The sequence below is a fragment of the Phascolarctos cinereus genome, unplaced genomic scaffold (genome assembly GCF_003287225.1).
Source record: "Phascolarctos cinereus isolate Bilbo 61053 unplaced genomic scaffold, phaCin_HiC Scaffold_3;HRSCAF=262, whole genome shotgun sequence".
In the NCBI taxonomy this organism is placed as follows: Eukaryota; Metazoa; Chordata; class Mammalia; order Diprotodontia; family Phascolarctidae; genus Phascolarctos; species Phascolarctos cinereus.
The window spans coordinates 180,250,874-180,267,667 of NW_027555736.1; the positions used below are offsets into that span (position 1 = coordinate 180,250,874).

General features: G+C 35.2%; 1 protein-coding gene across 6 annotated transcripts in view; it reads left to right on the top strand.

The window, feature by feature from the left end:
• CDIN1 (CDAN1 interacting nuclease 1) overlaps positions 1 to 16,794 on the top strand; it is a 337,401-nt gene that overhangs the window by 61,653 nt on the left and 258,954 nt on the right. For all 6 annotated transcript variants that reach the window (XM_020993328.2, XM_078151316.1, XM_020993007.2 and 3 more), the window contains one exon: positions 14,585 to 14,645. In XM_020993328.2, coding sequence (XP_020848987.1) covers positions 14,585 to 14,645 — 61 coding nt within the window. The remainder of the gene's footprint in view (positions 1 to 14,584; positions 14,646 to 16,794) is intronic.

Here is a 16,794-nt window from a genome sequence, read left to right on the forward strand (position 1 = left end):
AAGTACTATGCCACTTCAGACGCTCTGGCCTAGGCACTTTAAGAAAGGAAGATGATTAATTATATAATGGCATGTGAAAATGTAACATACATATTTCCCTGCATTCTTTCAGACTCCAGAGAATGTTTTCATTTTAGACCAATTTCTTATAAGAACTAAATTTCAAACACCTGCACTGAAAAATAAATAAATAAACAAACAAACAAATAAATAAGTTAATCCAGGGAATCTCTCTAAAATGTTAGTAGTATAAAACATTCTTTTTTTTGCAGTTAGGATTAACAATAACTGCTTTGCATTGCTTGATGTAGAAGTTATTTTCTTTAGATGTTTCGGTAACAATTGGATCATTCAGATAACTGGATGAACTCTGTAATTAAAATATTACACTCTAGATTGACATATCTGAGCAACTTCTATGGCAAGTGATAATGTACCTGCAAATGCAGATGTGTAATATTTGTACAGTGTTTTATGAATGAAATAAATACACAGGTATATGCATATAAAAGCCATTGGCCCAATATTTGTACAAGGTCACTTTTTAGATGTGAGAAGTATCTCATTGAAAAGCAAGCACAAAATTAGTCCAAAGCTAACTTTATCTTTCAGCACGTTACAGATGCTATAAGGATATATGTTATTTTGAACTATAGCAGCTAATACCATCCAGGAAATGTATCATATTTGTTATTACTGTTGTTGCAAGTCCCTTTTAACCTAACGGCTTTAACATTAAAATGACAAGGTCCATTTAAGTAGATTATGCATAATATTTCTGAGAATGGCTAGAGTGATGGCATTTCTAGAAGACTACATAATTCCTAAAGTATTTCAACTTGTAAATTCAGTCCAGGATAAAACTCATGTCCTTGAAATTAACTTTGTAAATTAATAATTGCAAGCTCCTCCTAAATCTGTTAAACAATGAATTTGGTACTTAATAATAAATACTTTTTCTGCATTTTCACCTGAATATTTAGTACATTTAATGAAAATGCAATAAAATCCCAAAACAGTGCACTAAATATATCTATAACTTGCAGCAGAATGGCAAAGTGCTATCTGATTATTATTGTAGAAAGTAGATTGTATCTGTTAATTTTGAAGTACTTCAGACATGAGCATCAGAAAAGATGCAGATAACATTGTTTTAGTTTTGTAGGGTGACTACATAGATGGTATTTTGTAAATCTGAATAGCCATTTATATGGCTGAACCTTTATTTTTGGCCTGAATGATCCAGAGGATGATAAGCAGGTTGGTGAGGCAGCTTGAAACTGCTATACCTGGATTGGCTGAATGAACTGTAGATGCTAAATCTGGACAGTTGGAGACTTTGGGAAGAGGGCGGGATGACACAAAATTGCTGTCTTCAATGTCTGAACAGTTTTTACATAGAAGACTTGTTCTGGTTGGCTCTGGAGAATACTACTGGGCCATTATGTGGAAACTACAGAGTCAAATTTCTGGCTTAATGAAAGGAAAAAAAAAAAGCCTGCCTAATATTTAAGGCTATCAAAAATGGAATGAGTTTCCTCTACTATGTGAGTTCCCCATCACTAAAGGGCTTTAAAGGGAGGCTTAATGGCCATTATAGATGAGAATGTTTTGGACAAGGTATATGTTGTGGGTAGGGTCTAGAGCAGATGACCTCTGACCTTCTTTCTAACTTTGGAGTTTTGTGATTCTGTGCTTATTTATTAAAGAGGGAGTGAAGAGAAGCTTTACTGATGAGATCACTGCCACTAACCCTGGGGATTGCCTGAACATCGTTATACTCGTCAGCCAACCTATTACAAATAAAGAATCAGTATTGACCTGGAATTATTTCATAGGCACATTTTCAATTTCTGCCTGAAGAGATATTTAGAGAAAGGGGAAAGAATAGGTAAATACCAAATGGCCAGATTTTCAAAAATAAGTTCATAGTTTTACCAGTGTCTGTTTTCTGACTCATTCAAAATTCCATGGTCATGTAGGCTCAACTGAAGTATTTTGCATCTCCATTTCTTTATCCTTTATCTTTATTATGAGACATCTCATGTTCACAGGTTTGTCATTTACACTGTAAATCTATTTTAAACTGTGTTGTGCAAAATCTGTGTTGTGAATAAAAAAAGTGGAATTTACAAAATTATCTGAACAGTGCAGACTTGAGGCTGAAGACCCTGCCTCCAAAAAAAGCCAACCCTAGATTATCCACATGAGTGAAGAGAACTGTTTGTGGGTTTATGATGGCACGTACACGGTGCATCTGTTTCTATATCCACGTTTAAAGATGTGTCAATACGTGCCAAGTATGCGTTGCATATAAAGACATAGAATTTAAGAAATTACCATGACAGTTCAGGACAGTCAGCTCTAGATTATCCATAATGGTAAAAACAAACACTTCTATGACAACAAATAAAAGGAGGATCAGAGGAATTTTCACTTGACTTTGAGGGGTCTTTTTGTATTTGTGAATGCTTCTTTTCTGAGAATTAGAACATTTGAAACAAAACAATTAAACCAAACTTGTTACGGATCAGAATCTAGAGAATGTAATGACTTGGTGATGACAGATCACTTGATGTTTTACAAAACATTTTCCTCATAACAACTTCATAAGTTAGTGCAAATGTTCTCATTTTACAGATGAGGAAACTGAGACTGAGAAAGATGAAGTTATTTGCTCAACTAGTAATTTTCAGAATGAAGACTCAAATTTAGGGCTCGGACTTCCATTACAGTGTTATTTCTGTTATGCCATTCTTCTGCCTCTCTCCTTATAATTTTTTACAATCAAATTATCAAATGAGATAATATTTATAAAGTACTTAGCACAATGCCTTGCACATAGTGGTTTCTTAATAAATGTTTGTTCCCTTCCACCTTTATATGCTTACTTCATACTGGGGAAAGATTATATTATTTTTCAGGTTGATGCAAATTACCTATCATTTCTCTGAGACAGGGAAGTGAATCATTTGTTGGTCTATATCTTCCAGATGGGTGGTTGAGGAGGCAGATTGTTTGGGTTTAAACATTCTTATAGTTTTTATAGATCTAGAATAAACACAGCTCTTATTTATGTCAAAGTTACTTGAGTCAATCGAATGAAAACATCATTGAAAATTTGAAAGCAAGATTTGATGTAGATAGAATATGGATAATTTTTCACATGTAATAGAATTCACTATATCCAGGTAATGAGGGAGCAGTTTTGTTGTGTGTGTGTGTGTGTGTATGTGTTTTTCAAAGTGGGCATGAAGAAGGAGTTAGTTAACTAGATAAGTTTCTTTAATTCTCAGCTATACTTCACTGTTTTTGCTTCTGTTTTTTTTTTTAGAAACAACCTCAGGGACAATTATGAAAATGTTTTCTGAAAGCCTCGGTCAATGTTTTTTCACACTTAAACCAATTGGATAGAGAAGGAAAAGAATTGGTTGGTCACATTGGCCAAACTCTCATCAACAGCAAGAGTCCAGAAATGCCAGTCCCTTTTTATGGGGCCATCTTTATGGAGCAGTAGAAAATCAGAACAATTGAATCTTGAGGTCCTGTCTAATTTGGATATGCACATATAGAAATAGCAAATGTTCCCACATATATAAAAATGAATAATATTAATAACTCACCTTTATATATATTATCACTTTAAGGTTTGTAGAAACACTTTGCATTTGTCATTGCATATGATCATCACAACAATCAAGGAAAGTAAATGCTTTTCTTATCCCTATTTGACAGAGGAAGAAACTGAGTCAGACAACTAGCAGTTATTAAGCATCTACTATGCTCAATTAGCAGTATGCTAAGGTAGCATAGGGGATACAAAGAAAGGCAAAACATGGTCCCCTCCTGTTAGGGAACTCACCATCTAATGAGAGAGATAACATGTACAAACAAGATATATACATGGTATAGTGTGAGTAGTCTTAGAGTGAAGGTACTCAATTCAACTGAGAAAGACATCTTGAAGAAGGTGGGACTTTAGCCAGAACCTGAAGAAGCCAGGGAAACTGGGAGGCAGACATGAGGAAGGTTTGGGATCAACCCAGAGAGGAAGACCTAATCTCAAAAAAAAAAAAAATGACTGTTTTTGAAGACTGAATTACAGTGGAAGAGAACTTCAGAATTGGAAGGGACCTCAGTGGCCATCTAGCTTAAACCATACCCCAAAAGAGTCCTCTCTACAGCATACTCAATAAGTGGTCATCCTACTTTTATTTACAGGAGACTTGTAATAAGGGGGAACCTACTACTATCCCAAATAGTCAGTTATGCTTTTATGTAACACTGTTTGTTGAGAAATTTTTTTTCTTCTATCAAGCCTCAGTTTGCCTTTTTGCATCTTTTACTCGTTGCTCCTTTTTAAATCCATTGGTGGCAAAGTGTAAGTGTAAGACTTTTAAAATTATGTCCCATTCATTGGACACCTACACTTGAAATAGAAATGACAGGATTTTGTGGAATTTGTTCATGTGTTTCTTTAATGTTGTATCTTTTCATCACTTAATCCCGTTGCACCCCCCCCCCAAAGTTGTATCTTTTCATTGTAGGTAAGAGTTTAACCCATTCTATATTTTTCAGTCTCTCAAACTAATAATGATGTTTTGCTTTAGGAATTGTGTAAGTTTAGCCTTCTTAGAGGGTCTTTTAAAATAGGCATATTTATAGGAAAACTGTTGGGTACAAATTTATCAGCCTCTTTTTAGGAGAGTTTATAAAATTATTGTCCAAAGTTTTTGTTGTTTGCCATATATGGCAAATTGGCCAATGGGCTGTAATTGGTCCCAGGACATCAGAATATTTTGATTTTTATGGTGATTCATTAATTGATTTAATGTATTTCAATAAAACTTAACTATTAAGCACTGACTATATGCAAGGCACTGTGCTTGGTCCTGGAGATACAAAGACAAAACTGAAATAGCCCCTACCTTCAAGACGCTTTTCTTCTTCTGGGGGAATATTAGGTGCTACAGATAAATACAAAGCGTCCCAAAAGTCTTAGTGTAATTTTAAGCTATTAAGCTTAAGTAGCTTTAAAATGCACTACTACTTTTGGGACACCCTGTGTAATACATGGGAGAGATGAGGGAGAGAATGCCAGATTGGGGTTGTGCTGAGAAGTTAGAGGAAGCCTCATAGAAGAAGTGGAATCTGAGTTGTACCTTCAGGGAAGATAAGGATACACAAAGGTAAAGATGAGGAAGAAATATGTTGCAGGTATTGGACAATGATATGGAGGTGAGGGATGAGATTTCAAGTTGGAGAAATTGCTAGTATCCTGGTTTAATTGACTTTCTGATTGCTTGTCCAGAGTGTGTTGTTGAAAGGTTTACTCTTCCCCTGTCTGGTCTGATTCTTGACACATTCTCAAAAGATTCAGCATATCCTTAAAGACAACTTCTCCCCACCTCTGCCCCTACAATTCCTGGTCATTCAACAAAATGTGGGAAATGTGGGCTTCTTCTGTTTTTAGGGGTGAACAGATGAATCTTCTCAGATGCTCTCATTTTATGCCATGGTTCCCTTTGAATGACTCCATGACTCACTAAGGGAACTTTACTTTTGTTTAATTAATCAAATAATTTTTTAAATTATGGACATCAATAAACATGGGTATTTTAACATACAAAGAACATAGAAGAGGTTATATGAGAAACTGAACTTCTATTATATGTAGTTTGCTTTTTTAAAAGTATATATTAAATTTAACACAGTAATAATAAACTACCCTGCATGTCTGTTTCCTTCTGAACTTCCTTCTGCTCTTTATGTGAATTTGAAAAAATTTTTTTAACACTCTTTTCAAATTTTGAGTTCCATATCTTCTCTTTCTCTTCTACCCTTCACCACCCACTGAAAAGGCAAACAATATGATATCAATTAGACACATGAGAATCATGCAAAACATATTTCCATATTAGCCATATTGTAAAACAAAGCAAAAAAAAAGTGAGAAAATTATACTTCAGTTTGCACTCAGAGTTCATCAGTTCTTTCTCTGCAGATGGATAGCATTTTTTTCATCATGACTTTTTTGGAATTGTCTTGGATCATTGTATTGATCAAAGTAGCCAAGTCTTTCACAGTTGATCATCATTACAACATTGCTGTTACTGTGCACGGTGATCTCCCAGTTCTTCTCATTCCATCAATTTATATAGGTCTTGCCATGTTTTTCTGAAATCACCCCCCTTGTCATTTCTTATAGGACAATAGTACTCCATCACAATAATATTCCTCAACTTGGACAGCCATTCCCCAACTGATGAGCATCCTTTCAATTTCCATTTCTTCTTCACCACAAAAAGAGCTATAAGCTATTTCTGTATGTATTGGTCCTTTTCCTTTTTCATTGATCTCTTTGGGATATAGACTAGTAGTAGTATTGTTGGATCAAAGGGCATGTATAGTTTTATAATCATCTAGGCATAGTTCCAGGTTGTTCTTCAGAGTGGTTGGATCAGGTCACTACTCCAACAGTAGTTCATTAATGTACCTATATTTCAAGCATTTGTCATTTCTGATATGTATGAGGTAGTACCTCAGGGTTGGTTTAATTTGCTTTTCTCCAATCAGTAGTGATTTAGAGCATTTTTTCATATGACTATAGATAGCTTTGATTTCTTCTCCTGAAAACTGCCTGTTCATATCCCTTTACCATTCATCAACTGGGGAATAGCTCTTATTTTTTGTAAATTTGACTCAGTTCCCTATGTATTTGAGAAATGAGGTCTTTATCGGAGAAACTTGCTGTAAAATATTTTGATGTTACTTCGTTGTCTATGGTACCTTTTCACAAAATGTAGTTTCCCTGATTATTTCTTTTGATAAGGTCTGTTTTTTGCTATGACTTTGTCTGAGATCATGATTGCTATATCTGCCTTTTTTTTTAACTTCAGCTGAACCATAGTAGATTCTGCTCCAGCCTTTTGTTTTAACTCTGTGTGTCTTTCTGTTTCAAGTGTGTCTTTTGTATACAACATATTGTTAAATTCTTATTTCTAATCTATTCTGTTATCTTTTTCTGTTTTATGGGTTAACTCAATCCATTCATATTCATAGTTATGATTATTAACTGTATATTTCCCTCTGTCCTATTTGCTTATGTTTATCTTTCTCTCTCTCTTTTTATCCTGTCCCCACTTAGAAGTCTGCTTTTCTTCTGACCACTCTCTCCCTTAATCTGCCCTCCCTTTTATTATCTTCCCCCTCTCTCCATATCTTTTTATCACTTTCCCCTCCTATTTCTCTACTGGGTAAGATAAATTTCTATACTCAACTGAGTGTATATATGTGTGTATGTGTATGTGTATATACGTGTATGTATGTATATTCTTCCCTCTTTGAACCAATTCCGATGAGAGTGAGGTTCAGACATTGCCTGCCATGCCTCCCCATTTTCCTGTCTACTATAAAAGCTTTTCCTTGCATGCCTCTTTTATGGGGGAAAGTTTTCCCCATTTTATCTTCCTTACCCCTTCCCCTAACTCATTCCTATTTTTCACCCTTATATGTGTGTGTGTGTGTGTGTGTATCTTTATGTGTGTGTCTATATACACATTCGTGTGTGTGTATATAAAAGTTCATCCCACATAATCAACTTAGATTCATACCCTCTGTTCATATATACTCCTTCTAACTACCCTAATAATGATAAAGTTCTTAAGAGTTATATGTATCATCTTCCCATATAGGAATGTAAACAGTTTAAATTTATAGAGTCCCTTAAGATTACTCTTTCATGTTTACTTTTTTATACTTCTCTTGAGTCTTGTGTTTGAATGTCAAATTTTCTATTCAACTCTGTTTTCATCAGGAATTATCAGAAGTCCACTATTGCATTAAGTATCCATTTTCCCCTTGAAGAATTATACTCAGTTTTGTTGGGTGAGTTATTCTTGGTTGTAATCCTAGCTCCTTTGCTTTACAAAATATCATATTCTAAACCCTCTGCTTCTGTAAGTGGAAGCTGTTAAATCTTATGTGATTTTGACTGTAACTCCACAGTATTTGAGTATTTTCTTTCTGGCTGCTTGCAATATTTTCTCCTTTACCTCTGGAATTTGGCTATAATATTCCTGGGAGTTTATATTTTGTGATTTCTTTCAGGAGGTAATTGGTGGATTCTTTCAATTTCTATTTTACCCTCTAGATCTAAGATATCAGGGCAATTTCCTTGATAATTTCTTGAAATATGATGTTTAGGTTTTTTTTTAAGTCATGGCTTTCAGAAAGTGCAGTAATTTTTAAATTATTGCTGTTTGATCTGTTTCCCAGGTTCTTTTTTTTTCCAGTGAGCTATTTCACAATTTTTCTATTTTTTCATTCTTTTGACTTTGTTTTATTGTTTCTTAAAGTCTCATGGAGTCATTAGCTTCTACTTGCCCAGTTCTATACTTAAGGAATTTATTGTATTCAGTGAGCTTTTTTATCCTTCTTTCCATTTGACAAATTCTGTTTCTTCGGTGAAGTTTTGTTCTTCTTTTACCGTTAGGCCAATTCTATTTTGTTTTGTTTTAGGTGTTACTTTTTTTGTGTGCATTTTTTTACCAAGCTGTTAATTCTCTTTTCATAATTTTCATGCATCACTTTGACTTCTTTTCCCAATTTTTCTAATACCTCTCTTAACTCTTTAACTCTTCCAGGAATTTTTTCTGGCCTTGGATCCAGTTAGCATTTTTCTTTGAGGCTTTGTTTGTAGATATTTTTACATTATTGTCTTCTAAGTTTATGTATTGGTCTTCCCTGCTGCCCTTGTAGCTTTTTATGGTCAAATTCTTTTTTTGTTACTTGCTTATTCCTAGCTTATTTCTTCATTTTGAACTTTATGTTAAAGTTGACTTTGCCTACCTGGAGGTTAGGTGGTGCTGTGCCAACCTTCAGGCTTTTTTGTGCTGCTGTTTTTAGAGCTAGTTCCAGGGGTCTGCAAGTTTGCAGTGCTTTGGTGCAGTTACTGCTCTTCTGGTCTGTGTTCTGTTCATTACCCCAGAAGGGACCCTGGTGCCCTATAGCCATGTGTACTAGTACTTCTCTTGGCCTAGGAATTATAGCCAGGTTCCCTGGTCTCCTGCAGCTGCAAGTGCTGTTGCTACTTCTTGGCCCTGGAACTGTGAAGAAGGCCTCTGTTCCCTTGTGGACCAACCACAAGCACTCTTCTGTGCCCTGGAATTATGACCCAGAACTGCTTACAGGCAATAGATTTGCCAATCAGCTCCAAATGCACCAACTGCCAGCAAAAGGTCTCCTGTAATCTCTACCCAACTAGTTTTCCAACCCCCTCACCATCTCCTGGCTGAAGGCTTCCAAAGCTTCTGTTGCTGCTGTCATAGCTGCCTCAAAGGCCCACCACTGGGTGCTTCTGCTTTGCTTCAGGCCTGCCCTGACCCTAATGTTACAGAGGACCTCCTAATTTGTCTTAAGCTGAAAAAAAAGTCTCCCTCTGACCTTTCGTAGGCTCTGCTGCCCCAAAATTTGATTGGAGGCATTATTTTAAAGTTGTTTAGGGAGGAATGTTGGGAGAGTTCAGTGAGTCCTAGCCTATACTCCACTGTCGTGGTTCCATACCCTGTGTGAATCTTTCAGAACTTTTACTGATGCTCATTTCTTTTTACATCACTAACATTCCCCTCAAATGCTTGGTCCCCTACCATATAAGTTCATGCCCCCGTGTAAGAAGTAGAGTCAAGTGAAAGAAAGTCACTCATTGGTTATGTCCACATAATGTATGTCTCATTCCGTGCCTCTGGTCATCACCTCTTTTCCAAGAGTCTTCTGGAGTGATTATTGTATTGACCAGAGTATATAAGTCTGTCAAAGTTATTTTCTGGTTCTGTTCATTTAATTCTGTGTCACTTTGTACAAATACTCTCAGGTCTTTCTGGCTCTCATTTTCTTTATTTTTTTTTTTAATAGCACAATGATGTTCTGTTATGTTCATTTGCCCCAGTTTTATAGCCATTCCTCAGTTGACTAGCACCTAGTTTATTTTCAATTTTTGGCCACTATACACACAAAAAGGGCTCCTATAAACATATATATATATATATATATATATATATATATGTATATATATATATATATTTTTTTTTTCCCATATGGATCCTTTTTCTGTTTCTTCATCTCTTTGGAGATATATATGTAGCTGTGATATCACCAGGTATGCACAATTTAGTAACATTTGCCATTCCATAACTAAGGAGACCATCAAGCATCAGTCATCAATGCCCATGATTGACAGGTAGGTTTGGTTTCAGACTAGAACATCTTCCTAACTACATACGTAATTCGGATGAAAATATTTATACAAAGCAAGTTTTTTGAGTTTTTTTATATCACACCTTTTGTGTCTATGTATATGTGTGCATGTGTGTAAGTGTATGAGCACTATGTTCATTGTTTTGTGACTAGAGTGCTCCATTAGGAGTCAGAAAGATCTTGCTTCTAATCTTATTGCACACACTAGTCTTCTCATGCCTATAATAAGGATAAAGCCTCCCCTTCCTTTTTCACAAGTTTGTGAGGGTCAAATGACAGTACATTTTCATGTGCTTTAAAAAGCATAAAATACTGTCCAAATGTTGTAGCTGGTCTGTATTTGTCTTGTACATAACTATCTGTTTACTTGTCTCATCTGTTAGAGTGTAAACTCCTTGAGATGAGAGATTTTTTTTTCCCCTTATATCCGCTGCATCTAATACAGTGCCTGGTACAAAGGAAGTGCTTGATAAATGTTTAGTGACTGATTAAATATGATCATCTGAAGATGGGAACATTTGCTTTTTCTAAATAGCATTTAGATAGCTAGGCCTGTCAGAAAGACCTGAGTTCGAATATGACCTCAGAAATTTCCTAGCTGGTTGACCTTGGGCCAGTTTCCTCATTTATAAAATGTGGCCAATAATAGCACCTACTTCTCAAGGTTGTTGTGAGGATCAAGAGAGATAAAAATTATAAAGGGCTTAGCACAGTGCCTTGCATGTAGTAAACAGTAAATGCTAGCTATTGTTATTATTATTATTGTTATTGTTATCGTCATCATCATCTCTGTCTCTCAGATAGGCCCACAAGATTCAACTGTTTTAATTTTCTACTGTTCCATAAAGATGGCACCATAAAAAGTGGTACTGGTGTTCCTAGGCTCTTGCTGTTGTTGACATTTTGGCAATGTGACCAACTAATTCTTTTCTTTTTTTGTCCATTTAGGAGTATTGGTGGAAAAACTCTGATAGAAACATTCATTCCTTCCTCAGAAGACAACTAAAGAACCATCAGTACAGTTGTCATTTTTCCTTCATACATCTAGAGATGAGAACAGAGCTTTGCACAGAGTAGAAATTTATTGGACTGATTGGATAATGAGAAAATTGGAAACGATGCCATTTTAACTTTTTTTGGTTTTAGTTTTAATTTTTCTGCATTTTAATAGGAAAGAAACATATAACTTTTAAGTAAGCTACTGGTAATAACTTGTAGATAAATTTTAAATTCTGCCCCCAGATCTTTCATGCTATATTGTTTGACCCTTTCTAATCATATTTTAATGTGTTACTTTTATTTGTTTATTTTGCTTGAACAAGTTTCATTCTGCATATTTGAGTATAAGCTCCTTGAAGTTAGGAACTGTGACACTTTTGTGTTTCTGGACCTGTCCCTTCCACTCTCATGCCAAACTTGTCAGACTTAAAAGTTTGTTGGAGTGAATTGAATTGACATGTGAAAGGGAAAGGAAGAGACATGGCATCAGCAAAAACCATGTGTGTGTGAAATACTGCAAAATTGGATGGTGCCAAAGGATTCCTCATCACTGGAAATACCCTAGTTTCAATGAAACTAAAATCTACAGTTAGAGGATTAAAAACCAAGAGTATATGTTTGTTTGGGTCTACATGACCATGATATTTGATTGAGTCATGTAATAGGAGTCAATAGATAACAGTTCATATATTATATATTTGGATTTGGAAGGCTTCTTCAAGGTCATCTTCCCAGCTTAGAGGTAGAAAGTTTAGGTGACATGTCCTAGATGCTGGGATTTGGACCAAATCCCATTTAACCATTCTACCCCCAGAAGGAATTTGTTTTAGCAATTTCAGAATAATCACGTTCAGTTAATTAGATGTTACAAGGTTATATTTAATTCAGTCTTAATTCAACAAGTGTTTAGGAAGCACTCAGTATATGAAGGCACTATGCTAGGCACAAGAAAATTGCAAAGATACATTTTGCACATCTTTGCTCTTAAGGCATTTGTAGTCTCGGTAAAATAGATAAGAAATAAATACACATATAATTATAATGTAAACAGAGCTGGAACTGGGATTAGGTAGGCACTTGCTTAGTATTTCCTACATGAGAATAATGGAGGGGGATGTGTGTGCAACAAGGGATGACTTTTAATATTACTTGCAATAAATGCACGTAATTGTAATGCCAGAAATTCCTACTCTCTCAGGTAATAGGTGTATCTTTTGGAAGAATTCAGGCCACAGACTACTATGAAAGTTTTCTCTGAAGGGTATTACAACAGGGAGTATCATTTTAAATCTTTGGATAGGACAAACCCCTTACCTCGGCATTGTGCTTTCCCAAGTCCCAAGAAAGAAAGACAAAATGGACTGAGATGAATATCTTAGAAGGATATAACTTGCTATGTGAATTCTAAAGAAGGAAAGATCATTTCCAGTGGTACAGGAATTAAAGACTAGGCAGCACCAGGGGAAGGGTTTGAGTGACTGTTCATTCATAAAGAGTGGCATGAGCCTTTTGGAGGCAGCCATACCACTCTGTGTTGTGTCTGGCCTCCAGAGTAGGCATTCAGAAGAAACTCCACAAACTCATACCTTACTTCACTGAATGGACACATCAGTTTGCTCAGAGTTATTGGTCTAAATGGTTTACCTGAGCAGTTCTATCAGTTTAATCAAAACAGTTGATCTGGTTGTGCATATAGACACAGTTCAAGCGCATTAAGTAATTTCACCTTTCTCTAACCTTCCTGTCCTCTTGTTCAGCTGCATGCCTGATAAGAGGTTGGTGTTTTTTTAAATTCTTGTATCATTTCTGATGCTTTAATATGTACTTTAGCTCCTCTTAGGAGCTTAGTTTCTCCAAACCATACCAAAGATAATCCCACAACTCAAGTCAACAAGCCTTTATTAAGTACACTAAATGCTGGGAACAGAAAGACAGGCAAAAATAGTCCTGCCTTCAAGGAGCTTATAATCTGATGGAGAAGATTACATGCAGACAACTATACACAGACAAAATATATACAGGATAAATTGGAGATTATCTCAAAGGGAAAAGACTAGCATTAATGATGATTGGGAAAGGTTCCTTAAAGCTAAATTTAAGTTACAGTTAATCCAAAGTTCTATTGTATCTCTCCCCTCTACCACGCCAAGTGCTTGCTTCTGCTTCACAGTTAAAACACGTTTATAAGCATAATTGTTATATAATATTTCCTAATTGCAAAATTATTCATGGTTTGTCATGTGGCACCTAACAAATTGAAAACAATGGCTTTAACTCAGACTTGAGCTGTATAAGACAAATGCTTCCAACCTCTACTGTATATTTGACCAGAAATATTTTTTCCTTTTCTTAATGAAATCATGGAATTGCAAAATTGGAAGGGACCTGAGAAATTGTCTGCTCCAATCTCTACTTATATGTCTTGTCTACAATAATCCCAGCCCAACATTTATTAAGCACATATTATATATGCCAGGCACTCTGCTAAGGGCTTTACAAATATTATCTCAATTGATCCTCACAATACCTTTGTGAGATCAGTGCAATTATTATCCATGTTTTACAGTTAAGGAAATTAAGGAAGACGTAAGTTAAATGACTTGCTTAGGAAGACCCAATCTCAAGAAAAAATAAAGTCAGCCACGAGACTAGCTAAGTTATCTGTTTCAGAGATAACTAGTCAGTAAACATTTCTTTGGGCAGTGTCTCTTAATAAGGTAGAAATAAATGTTTGGGAAAAGCTAATGAGAAGAGTAGATAACTGGTTCCCTAGTTAAGATGTTGCATCTCAAACTGTAAGAACCCACTTATTCCCTTATTCCCTTCAAGAACATTGGTTGGCCTTAGTGAGATGCATCTTAAGCATATTTCTTAAGAAATAAGCTGCTATATTTGTTTCATTTGTTTATAGAATACACAGTGGCTTCACATGCAAAGTCTTTGGTCTACATCAAACCATTCATTGTATATAATAAGGGAGCTCATCTTAACATGTGATAAGGCTCTTCAGAGTCTTTAGAAGAAGTTTATACTCAGAGATTGTGTTCTTCCAAATGAGTTCAATTGGTTTGTTTGCCATATGGTTTTTTTTTTCATAAAGACCTTCGGGGAGAGCAGTGTATTTGCTCACCCCACCTCCAGAGAGTTACTGATGATTTAAGAGAAGTTTTTGTTGTGTTTGTTATCCCTAACCTTCCCTATTACATTAGCATTCTTTAACTAGGTTTGAGTCTGCTATTTGCCCAGGAGAAACATATACACAGGGGATGCTAACATGTCTATACTGGCCTTTTCTTGTCATTGGAGAACCATCTGGCTTTCTCTTGTCTAGGTACCTGAGCGGAGTGATGAAAGATGGAACAGCCCCTGTGCTTTTGGAGCTGGCCAATGAGGTAATCTGATTTTACAACATATATATATTTTTTCAAACCTGTTTAAAACCTAAGGGGCAAATCTAGAGTAGCTTTACTTGGAAATGTAATTAACCTTAAAAAAAAAAGGTTTCAAGGCATGTTAGACATTTAAAATTATTCCCTAGTCTCTTAGTACTTAAAATAATTGGACAAAGAACTTCATTTATTAATAAACCAGTTAATGTAATTAGTCTCCTTCCTTCAAGGCAAATGTGTTAAAAAAAAAAAAGATATTCTAGATTAGTTTGGCTGAAATTTTGGATGAAATGTCTGAAGATGTGTGTTCTTCTTGGCATGCATTTTGCTGTTTTTTTATATAAAATACCTATGTCAACTAGAGAGATTTTGTAAAGACTTGAAGTTATAAAAATAGTAAAAGGATTGGAGGTTTGATGTTAAAGATGTAGCATTTGCTTGATTCTTATTTATTCTCATTAGGAAAAGGATGCAATGCCAATTATTAGCCCATTTTCTTTCCTTGAAAAAGCAGAATATCCTTGTTATTAATGCCAAACATAAGGTGATTTATTGATCTTTTTTTTTTGGTTATTATTAACTCTGATCTGGCACTGTTTGGGGAAATAAACAGTAATTTGTGTTTAGAAAGGAAGCCCCAAAGACTTCTCTTGAATGAGAAAAAAAAAAAATATATATATATATATAATTTCCTAATAGTTGCAGAGAGCATACTGAAAAAAATAAAATATTTAGCTCTTAAACTTTAAAATATTTATCTACCATAATAAGAGCAATACAATATTTAGCCTGACTTGGAACTGCTTATGCAGCCCTCCTAGGGATAAAATGAAACGTATACTGTTTTGTGTTGCCTTATAATGGAAAACATAGGAGGAAGGCAGAAAATGTGTGTTTGCATTAAAGATGACTTGGTACTGTGAGCATTAGTGTTGCAGTAGCAGCAAGTTCTACATGTTGTATTAGCCAGGAAGGATGGCTTTTCTCACAGCTTCTGTCTGACGTACACTGCCGCAGTCAGCAAATGAGCAATTACCTATCAGTTATTAGAAGATTTTAATAGTCTAGGAAATGTCTACACACTCTGATAGTAGAGTTAACCCAGGCAATGGATCTCTTCCCCCTCCCTTCTCACAAAATAGGTATTTTGTTTTACACACTTTTCTTTTTCCTGAAAACAGCATGTTTCTCCTCTTATTTTTAATGTACTCTAAGTTTGAACTACTTTGGGTCAAGGAATATTATTGCATTGAGGAGCCTGATGTATAACTGGGTCTTTGGTGTTTTGATGAATATAAAGAAAGCTAGGCTGATGCTGAGTAATATCATATAAGGCTTCCCAAATGAATGTGGCTCAACATAGTACCTCTGTTTGATGACATATGCATTTTGTACAATGAAATTTTAGCATTCCCTTTTAAATTTTTTTGAATAGGCTTGCATCCTTGATCTCCTCCTCCATTTTTTAGTGTGATGCAAAAATGTTGATCATAACCAACATGTTCCTCTTTCACCCACACCAATGAACCTTTGTGATGTTCCCAAAGGCTTTATTTTCTTTACAGTCAATTTCACAGTAAAATTTCACCAAAGAAAAACAAGTGGCATTATTTAAAGAATTTGTGGCCATGGCTGCACATTGGTACAGAAGAGGACAATGCTAACTGCAAGTTTTGCTAAAGCATTAGGGAAATGTGACAATAACTGGTACCAGATTACTGCTTCCAAACAACCAAGCTGCCATTTTTATGTGATAGTTAATATTTAAATGACAGACTCCTGCATCTGCTGACGATTGATGCAATGGTAATACTTTATGAGTCAATATATATTTAATCAGTGGAAACTGTAAAAATTGATGAGAAATATATAATGTAGGTACATTATAGTATGGAACAGCTCTTTTATATAAGAAGAGTACTGTATTATTGTTGATTTGAGGGGTGGGGGATATTTGTGGCTGTTGTTTTTAGAAATGTCTTTACATTAGTTATCCAACAGCAATGCTAAAAATAAAAATTTTTAAAATCTCACTTTGCTAAGAATAATAAAATCAGTCATTCTGTTCTCTCCATACAAATATTTTCAAGTGAGATTTGAAGCACTATGAATTTTACTTACATGCTAAATTCTGACATGAAGCATGATGGCC